General features: G+C 47.4%; 1 protein-coding gene across 1 annotated transcript in view; it reads left to right on the forward strand.

Annotated features, from left to right (window-relative positions):
• The window catches only part of PTGS1 (prostaglandin-endoperoxide synthase 1), a 50,616-nt gene extending 32,514 nt beyond the window's left edge, over nt 1-18,102 (forward strand). Inside the window, exons 3-11 of the mRNA XM_083485885.1 lie at nt 2,056-2,172; nt 4,571-4,711; nt 5,549-5,692; nt 8,166-8,347; nt 10,866-10,949; nt 11,323-11,569; nt 12,732-13,018; nt 14,776-14,923; nt 16,508-18,102. Of these exons, the coding sequence (XP_083342011.1) occupies nt 2,056-2,172; nt 4,571-4,711; nt 5,549-5,692; nt 8,166-8,347; nt 10,866-10,949; nt 11,323-11,569; nt 12,732-13,018; nt 14,776-14,923; nt 16,508-16,869 (1,712 nt within the window). The 3' untranslated portion in view covers nt 16,870-18,102. The remainder of the gene's footprint in view (nt 1-2,055; nt 2,173-4,570; nt 4,712-5,548; nt 5,693-8,165; nt 8,348-10,865; nt 10,950-11,322; nt 11,570-12,731; nt 13,019-14,775; nt 14,924-16,507) is intronic.

The following is an 18,102-nucleotide window of genomic DNA, read 5'->3' on the forward strand; positions in this document are numbered from 1 at the left end:
TCTGGTAACACTACTAGCCCTGGTGGCTGGGCTTTGCCTCTATGGTCAGAGGCAATAAAGCTTTTGAATGATTGCTGGAAGCCACAGGAGGAGGAGAGAGGGCCCTTGGGCTGAGATCCCCATTGGGGAATCTGGTTGACCACTGTGAGAGCAGGATGCTGGACTAGATGAGCCACTGGCCTGATCCAGCCTCGAGTCTCTTCTTATGTTCTTAGCATTGGGGAATCATCACAGAAAGTAGAACGTTGGGTGGACAGCCCATGGTTATTGTTTCAATGACATATTGCAGGAGATCCCTAAAAAAGCCAGTGGTCTCAAGGAATCCTGAATTTCTTTGTAAATTGACATCTGGCTTAAAGAAGAGGTCAGTTCATTTGAAAACACTGGTCCCTTTTTATGAAGCTTGATGCCTCTTCATAGTGTCTTGATCGGTAGGCGCAACTTAAAGTAATAGAGAGCCAGGTCTAATGTAGAGTAATTGTGGTGTTTTGGACAGTTATATGTAGATCTCTGTTCATAAATCGTATTTCCCCTTTGCTGTTCTTTTCATCTGCGAATGGAATCACTTGCCTTAGAATACAATCCCTATACACACTTAATTGGGAGTTAGCCTATTGAACCCATTGAAATTTACTTCTGAGTATAACAGTTTTCTGTAATAGCCAGCAGAAACAATTCAGGGGCAGGAGGTGTTTGCCCTGCTTCAAATCTCCCCACCCCACCACCACCCCACTCAGGCAGTCTGATGGAATAGCTGCCCCCAGATAGCAACTGAGGGAGCATTGGCATGGTGGGGCTGGCCTGTCACTGCAGAGCAGATGGAGTGATAAACCGTTGACCATCTAATTTTACATGCCAGAGGTTTCATATTGGATGCTAGATGCTTGTATACTGCAGAGTATCAAATCAACAACAACAATAATAATTTATTATTTGTATCCCGCCTATCTGGCTGGGCTTCCCCAGCCACTCTTGGCGGCTTCCCAAAAAAATTATTAAAATCCTCTAATACATCAAACATTGGACCTGTCACTGTGAGAAGAGAGAAGAATGTGTCTGCCATACTTATCATTACAGCCACTTCTATTTTTCTAGAAAAAGAGGTGCCGGAACTCACCATGAACACTTCCCTTGTTCTCTTTTAATGGCAATGCCGCCCACCTGAGAGGTGCCAGAACTGAGTTCTGGGGAGTTCCAACTGGAAAAAAGTGCCCTTAGAGCGGTACTTATACTGACACAGAACATTTTCTGTTAAGTGCAGCGCTACACCTTTTAGGGCTGCATCATCTAGATTCACTGTTTTTGGAGTCAAAACAAAATTTAAAAATTCCTTCCCGTAGCACCTTAGAGACCAACTAAGTTTGTTATTTGTATGAGCTTTCATGTGCATGCACACTTCTTCAGATAGTACAAGGGTGTACAGTGGTACACTCAGGTTAAGTACTTAATTCGTTCCGGAGGTCCATTCTTAACCTGAAACTTTTCTTAACCTGAAGCACCACTTTAGCTAATGGGGCCTCCTGCTGCTGCCACGCGATTTCTGTTCTCATCCTGAAGCAAAGTTCTTAACCCGAGGTAATATTTCTGGGTTAACGGAGTCCGTAACCTGAAGCATATGTAACCTGAAGTACCACTGTACAAGTTTTCAGAGTGTACACGTCCTGCTTATATCTCACCTTGATCACTCAGATCATCTGCAGGGAAAAGATGACAAGACTCATTTGACAGCAACAAGCAACTGGGCCTATAGTCTTACCAGCCCAGTCTTATGGAACGCTCTACCACTAGAGAGTCGGCAGGCACCTTTCGTTTCAACATTTAAACGCCTGCTGAAAACTCTTCAATTTTGCCAAGCCTATGCTTGGCAAAGAACATATCTTTCCACAGTAGTTGATTCCTTGATTCCTGATTTTGATTGTTTTATGCAGTTTTTGCTGTATGATTTTTGGGTGCAGTTGTTTGCAAGCTGTTATGATCTTTTTATGAAGAGCATTTTTAATAAATAAAAAGTGACATTAATTTGTTTTCTCTCCCTGCCCCTCCTGCCCCACACAGTGAATCCATGCTGCTATTTCCCATGCCAACACAAGGGCGTGTGTGTCCGGGTTGGCACAGAGGGCTACGAATGCGATTGCACCCGGACCGGCTACTTTGGCGCAAACTGCTCTCTGCGTGAGTATCCCCGTGGCCTTTCTGCAACATGGGCAATGGTGTAAGGGTGGATAAATAAGCAGATTCCAGATGCTGAAGGGTCCAGAAACGGTGGGGAAAGCCGCTTATCATGGAGAACCTTCTTGTTGCCGCTGTTCTACCATCACACGCCACCTCAGTCTCTGAGTGGTGAGAGTCTCCAGGGGTTCCAGGTGATCACCCAGGCTTTGGTTTCCTTGGAACTAAGGTCACTGGAGACTGGGGTGTCTTCAGGGTCTGTGATTTATTCACACCCATAGACAGCCTGAGCATAGGAAGGAGGGGCTTACAGCATCATTAGCCCAGCATATCTTGCTTAGATCCAGCACAAAGCAAGCAGGTCTCTGTGTCTCCAACTCCTAGTCTTCTTTTTTAGTTCAGCGCTCTCTCTTCCTCTCTTTCTTTCTTTCTCTCTCTCTCTCTCTCTCTCTCTCTCTCTCTCACACACACACACACACACACTGGCTATTATCTGTAGCCAGTGCCACTTATGTTGATCGAAGCAGTTGAGTGGGCACATGTAGAGTAAGGCCATTTTGTGGTTATCTGCATAGCTGTCAACTTACAGATTTGAAAATAAGGGACCAGCAGCCTTGAAAATAAGGGACCAGCAGCCAAAATAAGGGACCTGCAGCCTCACCTGTTCCAGGCACTCCAGTCTTCTTGTCCTCCTGCTGTCTGGTCAAACTCATGCTGGTAGCTTCGAGAACACTGTCCAACCAACTTTGTAACCAGAGGTTCAACTGAATAGAATCTGAATCACATGCACCACAAGGCCTATGCAGCCTCAACTTAAGATGGCTCCCGGGCCTGGCTTTGCACTGCAAAGTTTGCAGCAGCACGTGCAACAAAATGGCGTCCAGCATTTAAAAAACCCCTCAGCTTGCATTAACTAGCCACACACAAGGCATGCAAGCTCCACCCCCCAGTCATTCTTAGACTTCTTATTGGGTGAGCAACACAGCCAAGCAACACAGTTGGAGCCTCCCTCCTCCCTGGCCGGCAGGGAGGAAGGGAGAGGAGCTGCTTCCTTTGAAATTTAAGGGACATCATCTAAGGGACATTTAAGGGACATCCATCAATAAGGGACAGCAGCGGGACATGGCGCTGGAATAAGGGACTGTCCCTTCAAATAAGGGACACTTGACAGCTATGGTTATCTATTAGTCATTAATCATAATCATAATAAATTTTATTTACACCCCACCCTCCCCAGCCAAGACCGGGCTCAGGGCAGCTAACACCAGGTATAAAAACAACTGATTAAAATACAACTTAAAAACAAGATTAAGTACAACATTAAAATACAGCCTCATTTCAGTAGAAACTCAAATCAACAACTTTTTGGGGATGAAAACATCAAATCTTCACCAAGGCCAGCTATCCAGACTGGTCCTACGTGGGTCAGAAGAAAGCCAGGGATTATGGATAGAAAGGGGGGGAACCTCCATGTTCAGAGGCATCTACCTGCGAATACCAGTTATCAGTGAGGCACGTTGCTTCAGTGCCTCCATTTGTTGGGCTCCCCAGAGATAATCTGTTTGGCTGTCATAGAAAACTAGATGCTGCACAGGGTGGGCTGAGCTTTGGCATTATCCAGCCGGGCTCCTCTGGCAACATTCTGATAGGAACAAAGGGAGCAGCATTATACTGAGTCAGACCTCCGGTCCATCCAGCTTAGCATTGTTGACGCTGACAGGCTGTCCAGGCTTTCATAGGAGGAAATTCCCTGCCCTGCCTGGAGAAGTCACTGGGGACTGAACCATGCATGAAAAGCAGATACTTTGCCCCTGATAGCTAAGAAGGAAGCCTCCAAGTCTAGTGGCAGTCTACCTCCAAATACCAGGTGCTGGGGCCAAGCAACAGGGGGGGGGGGTTTGCCTGCCTGCTGCTGTGCCTGCCTGCTTTCTGGGCACATCTGGATGGAGTCTGTGGGAACAACAGGATTCTGGATGAGCAGGGATTTTTTAGCTGTAATTCCTGAATTGCAGAGGATTGGAGTGGATGACTCTTTAGGTCCCTTCCAGTGTGGTGTAGCAGAGAGTCAGTGTGGTGTAGTGGTTAAGAGCGGTGGACTCGTAATCTGGTGAACCGGGTTCGCTTCCCCGCTCCTCCACATGCAGCTGCTGGGTGACCTTGGGCTAGTCACACTTCTCTGAAGTCTCTCAGCCCCACTCACCTCACAGAGTGTTTGTTGGGGGGGGGGGGAGGAGAATGTTAGCCACTTTGAGACTCCTTAGGGTAGTGATAAAGTGGGATTTCAAATCCAAACTCCTCCTCCTCTTCTTCTTCTTCTTCTTCTTCTTCTTCTTCTTCTTCTTCTTCTTCATCATCATCTTTTAACTCTATGATTATACAATATTTGTGTTTTCTTTCCCAGCGGAGTTCTGGACGCGGTTGCGCGATGCCCTGAAGCCGAGCCCAGCCTTCTATCATTTCATCCTGACCCACTTCCAGTGGTTCTGGACCATTGTCAACAACACCTTCATCCGGGACACTTTGATGCGTTTGGTGCTGACGAGTAAGTGAAGAGCAGTAGATTGAGAGCGGGACTTAGGGTGATTGGGGAGCAGACTCTATGACCACCAAACAAACAAACAAACAACTCTTACCCCCCAAAAGTGAGCTTTTGAGCATGATTGCACAAGGGGGCCAGGGAATTATCCCAGGAATCCTGAGATCTTGGCAAGAAGGATCCATATCCTATTGATGCTTCCAGCAGTTCACCCAGGTTTCCCACTAATTAGCACGGAGGGCACAATCCATTGGGCCGATTGGCTCCTACAGGAGGCAGTGATGGCTCCTAGCCACAATAGCTTTGCTCTGCACATTTGGAGGCAGCAATCATTCCAAATATCATTTGCCAGAAACCGCTGGAGGGGAGAGGACTATTGTGAATGGATCCAACATGCCAGTTTACCGTGGGGATCTGGAGATTTCATGCTCTACAGAACAAGCCACACTGGCAACAAATGGGAGATCCCTAAAAGCAGGGGTCAGCAACCTAAGGCCCATTGGCCACAAGCGGCCCATGGGGGTCATTTAACCGGCTCACGAGCCACCCCCGAACTGAGCTGCCCGCTCGGCGAGTCCCCACGCAGTGCACTAAACCAGCACAGCACGGGGACTTGTTTCCGCGGCGCTGAAAATCACGTCTGCGCAGACACAGGTGCTGGAAATCGTGGGCCATGGAGGGATCTCCTCTGGAGTGAACCGGCGCAGGCAAGGTAAACCTTTCGGACCCCTGCCCAAGAGCATCACTGTGGAGGAAGGTGTCAGTTGGCCAGTGTTCCATGGAGGTTTATTTTGCACTCTTCTCTCTCTCCCTCCCTCCCTCCCTCTCTCTCTTTCTCTGCAGTCCGAGCCAATCTCATCCCCAGTCCACCCACGTACAATTCCGCCCACGGCTACATCAGCTGGGAGTCCTACGCCAATGTCAGCTATTTCACTAGGGTGCTCCCACCGGTGCCCACCGACTGCCCCACGCCAATGGGAACCAAAGGTGGGTGCAGCACAGCAGGGCCTCCACCGCACCCCAGCTTAACTTTTCTCTTAAGAAAGCAGCAGCGAAATCTGCTCCGTATCAAGTCCATTCCTGCCTTCACAGCTGTGTCACATGGCTTAACTTTTCTGAGAGATGAAAGTGGTGTAATGTGGGAGTTTCTGTTGATAGCATCTAGGTGTGGGCTGGCAAGGAGGGCTGTGTTATTAGGGAGGGGACGAGGGCGAGGGTTTGTTTATTTATTCGCCTCGTCAGTGATAGGTTCAATAACAGGCACAGAACTGAAGAGCTCTTTCAAATTGTCTAGTCTGACCCAATGCACAGTGTGAGCAAGACCTACAAACCAAGCCTTATGAGGAATGGTTGAAGGAATTGGATATGTTTAGCTTGGAGAAGAGGAGACTGAAAGGAAATATGATAGCCATCTTCAAATACCTGAAGGGCTGTCACATGGAAGAGGGAGCAAGCTTGTTTTCTGCCTCTCTGGAACCAACGGCTTCAGGTTACAAGAAAGGATATTCCGACTCAACATCGGAAAGGACTTTCTCACAGTAAGATCTGTTCAGCAGTGGAACAGACTCTCTCGGGAGGTTGTGGACTCTCTTTGGTTTTTGAACAGAGCTTGGCTGGTCATCTGTCAGGGGCACATTAATTGTGATTCCCGCATTGCAGGGGGTTGGACTAGATGACCCTTTGGGACCCTTCCAACTCTACAATTCTGTGCTTCCGTCTGCAACTCAGGATATTACAACTGCAGCATCCTTGCTGCCTGAATATTTTCGTCGCAGGAGAGGCCACTGCCTGCTGTGGAGGAGGTTTCCTCACTCGAAAGTTCTGAGAGTGTCTGTTCTACTATCAGACTCAGTCGCCTCACCTCAGAAAAGGATGTTTCAGGGTTGGGCAAGATTCAGAAAAGGGCAGCCCAGATGATCAAGGGGACACTATGACTCTCCTGCAAGGAAAAGTTGCAGTGTTTGGGACTTTTTAGTTTAGACCACGAGTAGGCAAACTAAGGCCTGGGGGCTGGATCCTGCCCAATCGCCTCCTAAATCCAGCCTGTGGACCGTCCGGGGATCAGCATGTTTTTACATGAGTAGAATGTGTGCTTTTATTTAAAATGCATCTCTGGGTTATTTGTGAGGCATAGGAATTCGTTCATTATTTATTTTTTCAAAATATAGTCCGGCCCCCCAGAAGGTCTGAGGGACAGTGGGCTGGCCCCCTGCTGAAAAAGTTTGCTGACCCCTGGTTTAGACAAAAGGTGACATGATAGAATAGAAAATGTATTTCTTGCATTTGTGTCCCAGCTTTTTTTCCAAGGCACTCAAGCTGGCTTACATGGGTCTCCCTCTCCTAATTTAATCTCCTGTGAGGCAGGTCAGGCTGAGAGACTGTGACTAGTGCAAGGTCACACCCAGTGAACTTCATAGCTGAGTGGGGATATGAATCCTGGTCTCCTAGTTTGTAGTCCAGTACACTAACCCCAATACCATCCTGGCTCTCACAAAATTATGCAAGAAAATGGATTGAGAAAAGTTGTTATCTCTCTTGCAGAGCTACAACTCCTAGAGTGGCTTAATAATCAATCCCTCCTCATTGAGAGTCCTGAGAATAGTAGTGTTTCTGTGAGGAAAACAGGGAATCTCCTAACGACCTTCACCACCCTTAACAAATTAACAGTTCCCATAAGCCGCAACTGTTTAAAGTGGTGTCATAGCGCTTTAAACGTACTGTGTGAACATAGCCTTTATATCATTCTGGGCACCTTTTGTGGATATTGAAGAAAGCTTGTGAGAATGTTTATCAACCAAATTGACTGCTCTCGTTGTCAGAAGAAAAGTGTGGCTTCAGAAAACAAAGCAAAGGTGCCTTTAGCTCTGTACTCCAACAATTTGACAACTGGCCCAGCTAAAGTTGGTGGATCTCCTAAGTACAGACTTGTGGGTCTGATTTTATGGCCTGTTTCTTAAATGAATTGGAGTCCATGCACATCAAAACTCCCCCTCTGGTTGACTGGTGTGTGTTCCTATTTGCTCCCCTGCTGTGTGTTCACATACCTTCCAGGCAGAGCTACCAAACTGAGCCTTGATGTGAACTAACTCCATTGAAAAGCCTTGTCTTTGGGTTGCTTGGATGGGAGTCTTTGTAGTGGTTCATTCACATATGAAAGCCACCACTCAATTCTGCAGCTGTTTACTATCACCTTTAACCACTTCAGTTTTGATTTTCAAAAGTTATTATTATTAGGGGTGTTTCCTATAAGGGCATGCCTGAGCCCCCTGCCTTGGCTACAGGGGTCTTGCAGCTTTAGCTGTGACTCCAGCGCTGCAGGGAGTTGGATTAAGTGGCCATTGGGGTCCCTTCCAACTCAGCTGTTCTATGATTCTATTAAATAAATGGACAGGAGAGATGAACTCTTAGCCACACACCAGAGGGGCAATCTTGGAATTGGTTTTTCGTTCCTCCCTTGCAGGGCCACCGCAGCTTCCTGACGCACAGCTGGTAGCTGAAGAGTTTTTCCTGCGCAAGAAATTCCACCCGGACCCCCAGGGGACAAACTTGATGTTTGCGTTCTTTGCCCAACACTTCACTCACCAGTTCTTCAAGACGTCTGGGAAGATGGGGCATGGCTTCACCAGGGCTCTAGGCCATGGGGTGAGCAGAGCCCTAGCATGCTAAATCCTGGGGGCCTTCAAAGCCTCATCCTGGGTCTACTGCTGCAGAAATAAGGGCATGGAGTGACCCTCAAAGGTGGTTCCCACCCCACCCCCCAGTACAACATTGATATGCACCGCTTGATTTATTTTTTAAAAAAGAAAGAACCTCAAAGTGGCTTGCAAAAAGATAAAACAAACAAACAAAATCAAGACAAAATTACAACAGTACTTTAAAACATACAAAAGTTAAAACACTAAAACAGCTATCCCAGCCTGGTTAGCCCCCTAAAAACTCTGATACCCCATAACTGAATACAATATACTCCCATAGAGACTACCTTACAATGCTTTTAAAACCAAAATCGCATTTGGATAGAAACTGTTTCTCAGGCAGCTAGTCCTAGTCTTTATAACCCTGGACCTTCTTCCAGAAGGCAGAAGCTGGAAGAGATCATTTCCAGGGTGCACACTATCCCTGCAGCTTTCTTAGGCACCTGAAAGCATAGATTTGATCCAAGGTGGGAAGAATGCACCCTATTATTCTCTCCGCAGTCTTTACAACCCTGGACAGCGTTGTTTTCCCCCTGACCGTGCAGCTCCCAAACCACACACACAGACCATAAGTTAATACACTCTCAACCAGTGCAGGTCTCTGAGCACAGGTATTAGCAACCATGCTGCAGCCTTCTGCACTAACTGCAGCTTCTGGATCAGGCACAAATGAAGTCCCGCACATTGCAGCCTTGATGAAGGGGTGGAAGAAAACATGGTAGAATGGAGAAAAGACAGAACTTTTTCTGGGGCCAAGTGGAGTGCCCACTTCTGCAGCTGCCTGGGTTCAAGGCCCTTAGAAGGTCAATGGTGGCTTCACATTTAAAAGAGCTATGCAGAGTTCAATGAGGGTTGCTTTAGTCAAGGGCTTTTGTGGGCAATGCTTGGGCTCCACCCAATGATGCCTCACCCATGAGGACAAAGAGAATTCCAGTGGATACAGAAAGGAGGGTAAAACAGCATGTGAAGCATGAGTTTCTCTTGGCATTGGGTGACAAAACAAACCATATGTCAAATGGAAGCATGTATACCACCTTGCAAGCGTGCACATCCTGAAAGGTTGGTTAAATGCCACCCTAATCTCCCAAGTAGTGAGAGACTCCAGGGGTTCCAGGTGCTTACCCAGGTTCAGTTTCCTTGAGACGAAGGTCATCGGAGATTGCGGTGTCTTTAGGATACAGTGGTACCTCTGGATGTGAACGGGATCCGTTCCGGAGGCCCATTCGCACCCTGAAGCGAACGCAACCCGCGTCTGCGCATGCACGGGTCACCAATTACCGCTTCCGCGCATGCACATGACATCATTTTGAGTGTCTGCACACGCACGAGCAGTGAAACCCGGAAGTAACTTCCGGGTCGCCGCAGAGCGCAACCTGAAAACGCTCAACCCAAAGCTACTTCAACCCGAGGTATGACTGTATGTAGTTTTATTCACACATCTATACAACCTGAGTGTAAGATGGAGAGACTCACAGCATTAACATTCCAATGGGTTTGGGGATCCAGCACAGAGCAAGCGTTTCTCTGGGTCTCCAGCTTCCAGCCTGCTTTTTTCAGCTCAGCTCACACACACCACCCTGGCTCTTGTTCTCCTACCTAGCAGCCAGGTGAGAAGGGAGAGGAAAGACCCGCCCATCAGCCTGGAGGGCCTCATCCCTTCATTGTAGCTCTTGCAATGGAGCCCGTCCTTTTGGGATGCGGATGAGGACACTGCAGTGGCCAGCCAAGGCCATCGTCTTACAAAGAAACTTCTCTGGCTAGTTCAGCAGTAGGACCCTCTCTTTGAATCTAACACTCCCCAGGTACAGGATCCTAAGAATCGGAAGGGAGACATGGCATCATCCAGACTCACCTCCCTAACCCACATCACTCACTTCCAAGAATATGAATACATTAGATAAATAATATTGAAAGTCTGGCAGTCCTTTTGGAAAAGCAAAAGCTGTTTCCTGAGTCGGGTGGGTGGAATCAAGAGCAGAAAAATACAAGGGAAGGGCAATTAATCCACTCCCCATCAGGGTGTGTGACTTATTCCCAAGTAGGTTTAAACCCTAATACAGTACTTTTTTCTTTTTTCTTTTTTGGCCAGGGGGAGGGGCAGGATGGGCAGGGAAGAAATTAATTACACAGGTTAATTTTTATATTGTTTTATTGCACACCAATGCTTTAAATTCTTTATTTTATGTTACCTGAATTTGGGTACCAGGTAAGCAATAACATCTCTAAGCAGTTTATGCAGAATATAAAATATACGTTTAAGAAGTTTATAAATGTGAGCAGTTAGAAACAGGTTCTTCTATTTCTGCAGCTGGAGGGCAGTGATGCTTTGAATACCAGTTGTTGGAAACCACTAGCCTGATCTGGCTTCAGGGGTCTTCTGATGTACTTACATGCTTTCAAAATTTCTAAATACAAAGCAACTGCTACAGTTTCATGAGCTGTAACCACCTGGACCTTTTCTGCAGGTGGATCTTGGACATTTATATGGAGACAACTTGGAACGCCAACATGAACTGAGGCTCTTCCGAGACGGGAAGCTGAAATACCAGGTATGAAAGTGGTTAAATGGTCCTCCTGCCTTGGGAGAGCAAAACATGATGACCCTAGACAGCTGCTGCCGATCAAAATAGTCAATACTGGGCTAGATGGGCAAACAGTCTGGCCTGCTCATCATCCCAGGTGGGGTACTCTGTCCGATGCCACAGGAGGCAAATCTGTGTTTTATTTGTCTGGTTTTAGAATGTCTCTAATCCCCTTCAGAATAAATATTTCCTGGGCAGGTTATGAAGCATGCAGATGAGGGTGATGGGACCAAGAGAAGGGCAGGTTCGTATGGGAGGACATGATATTTCAGATAGCTTGGGCCTGCGAGGTGTTTGAGATGCACCCCTGACGAGCACCCTTCCTCTCTCACCTCCCTAGGTGGTGAAAGGGGAAATTTATCCCCCGACGGTACTGGACGCCCCCGTGCACATGATCTACCCAAAGCACATCCCCGCAGAAAAGCAGCTGGCTGTGGGCCAGGAGGTGTTTGGGCTGCTCCCGGGACTCATGATGTACGCCACCATTTGGCTCCGCGAGCACAACCGCGTCTGTGACCTTCTCAAGCAGATTCACCCCACCTGGGATGATGAGCAGCTGTTCCAGACCGCAAGGCTCATTCTTATTGGTGTGTGAGGGGGGAGGGCTGTGGGGGAGGGCAACAGGGCAGTGGGGTGTTCCAACCAAGTGCCATGCCAACATTCTTCCAGTGTTATTTCCTCCACACACACACACACACACACACACACACACACACACACACATCCATTCTCCACCAATTAATGAGGAAACAATTTGCATTTGAAAATTATAGGCTTGTAAAATGGTAGCATTGGAAAGATATTACACACACACACACACACACACACCCCCATATCATATCGTCCAGCCCCCTGCAATTCAGGAATCTCAGCTAAAGAATCCCTGACAGAGGGCCACCCAACCTCTGTTGAAAAACCTCCAGTGGAGTCCACTACCAAAGGAACAAGAGAGGCGAAATCTGTGAAGCTGACTGTTTTACCACCAGTATTTTAAAAAGCACATAAGCATCAGATTTCCTGGATTCTTGACCTGTTTGGACAGATTAAGAAGCTGGTACAGCTCCAAAGTCCAGCATGATAATACCATCTTGCAGATCAATGTTTGTATGTTAAAAACTTTGTTATGCAATGGACCACCAAGCCCTTATTATCTTCAGGGCTTAGGTGGGATTGGCAAGGTGAGATGTTTGCGGCTTTTTAGTTTAAGAGAAGGTGAGTGACATAATAGAAGTATAGAATGTTAGGCCTAGCATGGAGAAAGTGGAGAGAGAAAAGTCTCTCCCCCCCTAATAATAATAATAATAATAATAATAATAATAATAATAATAATAATATATTTATTCATACCCTGCCTTTTGGCCTGTCAGAATGCATAGCACTAGAACTCAGGGACATCCAGTGAAGCTGAGTGTTGGAAGATTCAGTCCTTCTTCATGCACCATATAGTTAAACTATGGAACCACAGGAGGCAGCGATAGCCACCGAACTAGATCGGTTTTAAAAAGGGATAGACAAATTCATGGAGGAGATGGCTGTCAATCGCTTCTAGCTATGATGGTTGTGCTCTGCTTCTGCAGTTAGGAGCAGCAGTGCTCCTGAAAACAGAAGCTGGAAACCACAGGAAGGGAGAAGTCTCCTGTGCTTGAATCCTGTTTGCATTGGATCACAAAGGCCTCCTCTTATTTCTTAGATCCCAAACTCAGTTGCCTGCATCCTCACCCCTTGACTCCCTCCATCTGCTCTTCCCAGGTGAGACCATCAAGATCGTCATTGAGGACTATGTCCAGCATCTGAGTGGCTACTTCCTACAGCTGAAGTTCGACCCAGAACTCCTCTTTGGAGTCCAGTTCCAGTACCGGAACCGCATTGCAGTGGAATTCAACCAGCTCTACCACTGGCATCCGCTGATGCCAGATACCTTCAAGATCCAGGATCAAGAGTACAGCTACAACCAGTTTGTCTACAACACCACTATGCTGATAGACTATGGAGTGGAGGCCCTTGTAGATGCCTTCTCCAGGCAGCAAGCTGGGCAGGTGGGTGCATTGGCCACACCCATCCCAAAGGGCCAAGCCAATCTTGAGGAGCAGGATGGCTCTTGGTCCACCAGGATGGGAAAGCGAGCGAACCTAGGGAACTGACATACCTCAAGTAGCCGTACCATGCCAGCTGGAACTGTCAGCTTTTAGTTCTAACAGATCAGTGGTTCCCCAGCTTTTCTGGGCCACTGCCCCCTGGTTTTGCAAACTTGCCCCAGTGTCCCCCTGCCCTATAAAAAGGATTATTCAGAATAGCTGTTTACATGGTGGAAGATACCAACACAATAAAATTCAAAACGGTGACAATTAAGCACACATTTGTTGAAAATCGAATATAAAACTATTTAGTGCAATTAAGTCAACAGAACTGATGAACTTGATCCAGTGATATCAGCTTAGCAAGAGACTTAGATACCACCTTTAGTAACTATTTCACTGTTCAGTAAATTCTGAATGTGACAAGATGGGCTTGATGAAGTGAAATCAGTTTCCCAATACCTGGTTTAAAATCGCAGGAATCATTCATACACACACATACACACAGTGCTTTTTTCTGGGGGACGCAGGGGTACGCTTTGTGAATCTAAGTTTGGCCTCATTGAGGGGCAGTATTTCAATATGAGTAGGAAAAAGAGGACCCCTAAACATTTTTTTAAAAGGAAAAAAGCACTGTACACACACACTTCACCTACCACAGATTCATGGTCACTAACTTATCAGAAAATAAATAGCTGTTGCCAATAATTAGCTAAGCAAACATGAACAAAGGACACAGATTTGACAATGAGAGGAGCAGTAAAACTTTAAATATAAAGTGAGGAAGGTGTTTTGCTTTAGGAAGGTGTAAACTGGCCAATGGTAACTGTACACTCAGCACACTCAGAGGCACCCACCTCCAGGGCACCCTTGCCTCTTAGCACCCCACTAGGTAATCCTCCCCCAGGGGGTGATAGCACCCACTTGGGAACCACTGTTGCAGAGAGTCTGGATAAGAGTTTGAACAGTGCATTTGCTGTTGTCTGTCTTTGTTTTTTTGCAGTGCTGATTTGTGGCCTCTTTCTTCCCCTCCCTCCCATAAAAGGATGTTTTCATATAAATGGCTGGCCAGCATGGCTGAGGATTTTAAGGGTTACTGCTCATTCAAAGTTTTCCTGCTCACAGGCTATTTTATTGCTTCCTGTTCAGTGCAGCTGAGGGATTTGTGATCAGCTGCACCTTAAGAGAAGGAAAATTATAGCTCCATAAAGAAAGAAGATGGGAGAAGTAAACAATGAAGGGTAATTAAAGCCATTAATAGGGAACAGGAACTGACTAATCAAGGGGCGATTCACCACAAATCCCTCAGCCTTGTGGACTAGAAAGGAAGGACATGTAAAGAACTTCTTAACATTGCAGGGGACCCTTAACTGAAGGAGACTTACATGTGAGTAGACATTACATGGTCCCAGGGACCACAGTGCTATATTAAGTGCTGCCCCAAACCACCATTTTAATTACCGTACCCTTCCTGCTGACTGTAGAAAAGCAGAGCCTCAGTCCTGCAGCTGTGGAAGCAACTTTGGTGTCAGCAGTGGGATTTGGATTTTGACCCCTGCCCTCCCAACAGATGGTCTGCAGGCTATATCTGACCCCCAACCATCCCAACAAATTACTTATGATTACATGAAAACGGGAACTTCTCAAGGGTAGGTGGGAAATCTAGGTGGCTTGGCCCCTCCCCTCCTGCTAACCAAGCCTCTCCATTGGCTTTTCAGATTGGTGGGGTACCGAACATCCACAAGCAGCTTCTTAAAGTGGCCATTGGAGTCATTGAGGAGTCAAGGCTGCTGCGCCTCCAGTCCTTCAACGAATACCGGAAGAGGTTTGGCATGAAGCCCTACACCTCCTTCCAGGAGCTGACAGGTAGGGCAGGCAACCTGCCGGAATGAGGGCAGGGGGCTCCCAGAGGGGTCACCATGCGGGACACTTTAGATGCCACCCCCACCCTGCAAAGGCCATTGTGTTTCCCTGTGAGGAAAAGGCTAAAAGGTGTGTGTGTGTGTGTGTGTGTGTGTGTGTGTGTGTGTGTGTGTATTGGTGTTTTAATTTGGGGAGGGGGAGTGGTAGAGGGTGAAGGGAGATGTTGGTTTCTGAAAGAGTATGCATGGAGTAGAGCCTGTTTTTCCTAGAGTGCTTGAATTCAGTGTTGTCCACTGAAATGGACACATAGAAGATTCAGAACTGTTTATTAATTATTATATTTGAATGTATCACTCACCTTTCACCCTGAGGTCCCAGACATCCCCACCCCGCAGCATACAGAACTCACTGCCACAAGATGCATCACTCCAGGGATGACGACTTAGCCTTAGAGGCTCACTCCAGTGAGGGGGAGGAGCCAGGGTAGTTAAGCGGAAAGTTCATATTCAGATGCAGTTGACCCCTGAAGCTGAGGGGCAGGGATGGGGTGGGGGGATAAGGTGGAAGAGGGAAATTGTCTGTTGTGAAAATAACATGGGGAGGAAGAGAGCCTTTGTGTCTTCCTGAGCTTCTTGAAGAAAAATGAGATATAATATTTGAAATACCGTGGTACCTCTGGTTGCGAACGGGATCCGTTCTGGAGCCACGTTCGCAACCTGAAAGGAACGCAACCCTCCTCTGCGCATGCGCGGGTTGCGATTCACTGCTTCTGCGCATGCGCATGTTATTTTGCGCGTCTGCGCAAGTGGCAAAACCCGGAAGTAACCCTTTCCGGTACTTCTGGGTCGCTGTGGGACGCAACCTGAAAAAACGTATCATGAAGCAAACGTAACAAGAGGTATGACTGTAAATGAAATATAGAATCACAGCCCACTTTTGAGCAGAAGAGGAGCCCCGCTGGATCAGGCCCATGGCCCATTTAGCCCAGCATCTCATTCTCACAGTGGTCAACCAGATTCTCCAATGGGAAACCCGTAAGCAGAACCAAGCACAAGAGCAACTCTTCCTTCCCGTTTTGTTGTTTAGTCGTTTAGTCGTGTCCACCTCTTTGTGACCCCATGGACTGGAGCACGCCAGGCACTCTTGTCTTCCACTGCCTCCCACAGTTTGGTCAAACTCATGCTGGTAGCTTCGAGAACACTGTCCAGCCATCTCGTCCTCTGTTCTCCTTGTGCCCTCCATCTTTCCCAGCATCAGGGTCTTTTCCAGGGAGTCTTCTCTTCTCATGAGGTGGCCAAAGTATTGGAGCCTCAGCTTCCCTTTCGTAGTTTCCAGCAACTGAGATTTGGAAGCATTTCTGCCTCCCAACTGTGGAGGAAGAGCCGAGCAATCAAGGCTGGGAGCCATTCATTGGACAAATTCATGGAGGAGGCCAAGGCAATCCTCTTTCAAAGCCACCCATGGTGGTGGTTGCTACTGCCTCTTGCAGGAAGGAGTCCCATAGGTTAACTGTGCGCTGTGTGAAGGAGGACCTTTGTCTGCCCTAAATCTTCCATATTCAGTTCTTCCTCTCTCTCCCTCTCTCAGGTGAAGAAGAAACTGCTGCCAAACTGGAGGCCCTGTACAGAGACATTGACGCCCTTGAGTTCTACCCAGGTCTGCTGGTGGAGAAGAGCCAGCACAACTCAATTTTCGGCGAGAGCATGGTGGAGATCGGGGCCCCATTCTCCTTGAAGGGTCTTTTTGGGAACCCCATTTGCTCCCCAGAGTACTGGAAGCCTAGCACCTTTGGTGGTGATGCTGGCTTCCAGCTGGTGAACACGGCCTCACTCCAGAAACTGGTGTGCCTCAACGTGAAGAGGTGTCCCTATGTGGCCTTCCGGGTTCCCGGCGGTGGAGAGGATGCCGTTGTGCTTGCAAAGGAGAAGGGGCCATTGGATGAGCTCTAGGACCACAGCGGGGCAGAGGGCAGGGGCTGCTCCTTGGCTTGGCTGTGGTCCAGCCAGTGGCAAGCGGCAAGGAGTGGTGGTAGACTATGGCTGGCTGGTGGGGAGGAATGGAGAGAACGGAACAGCATCCCTGCTCATCACATACCTGGAAATGTATTGTGGAGGGTTAGGTTCACAGAGGAGAATTAAAAGTACAGTTTACTGGGAGAAATGAAAAGCCTTTTGTGGTCTGCCTGTCCTCTGCCCAGTCGGCTTCCTCTTTCCTTCCCATCTTCTCCTTCCAAGGTCATTTTGGCCCATCACACGCAGCAGTAAAACACGTATTACAGGGACATTGTTGGGTGCCAAGACTTTTCGCCTTATGACACATAGCCCAAATCACCTGCTCCTCCTGCTTTCAACTTTGATTTTTATTTGCTTTACTTTGCTTTCTATTAGGGCTGGGCACTGTTGGGGAGCTCCTCAGCCACCTGTCCTGTTAATGTCCCAGTTGTCTAGACATAAAAACCAGCACAACACATTATATGCAGATTTATGTCTGCTTCATCATATGCCATGGGTTCCAATTGTATCTTTCACCCCCTGGAGCCAGTTCCTAAACATGATTCCCTAAAATCTCTAGAGGAAAATATAGAATTGCAGAACCATGAAGTCGTAAGGGACTCCAAAGGTCATGTCGTCCCTTGCAATGCTTCAAAATCTCCAAGGAAGGAAAGTCCACAACCTCTCGTGGGAGGGAGACCATTCCACTGTCAAACAGCTCTTCCTCTCAGAAAGTTCTTCCTGATGTTTAGTTGTAATCTCCTTTCTTGTAACATGAAGCCATGGGTTCAAGTCCTACCCTCCATAGCAGGAGAAAACAAATTTGCCCCTCTTCTGTGTGACAGCCCTTAAGGTATTTGAAGATGGCTATTGTATCTTTTCTCACTCTCCTCTTCTCTAGGCTAAACATACCCAGCTCCTTCAGACACACTTGATCACATCTTTCGCCCTCCTCTGCACACCTTCCAGCTTGTCAATACAATTGCAGAACCAGTTCAATCTCTTTTAAACCTGTGGTGTATACGTGCCTTAGAATAATAGGTTTGGGAAATTTTTGTGGGAGATATAAAGTGTTTTTCTTTTGACCTCCACCAAGGTGAGTGTGTGAGAGTGTGTGTTTCTGCTATGGGACGGAGAGGGTGTTGGGAGTGCAGGGAATGGTCAGAATAAATAGTGATTTCATTTCCAAAA

This window comes from Podarcis liolepis, assembly GCF_965112155.1.
Source record: "Podarcis liolepis genome assembly, chromosome: Z".
NCBI lineage: Eukaryota > Metazoa > Chordata > Lepidosauria > Squamata > Lacertidae > Podarcis > Podarcis liolepis.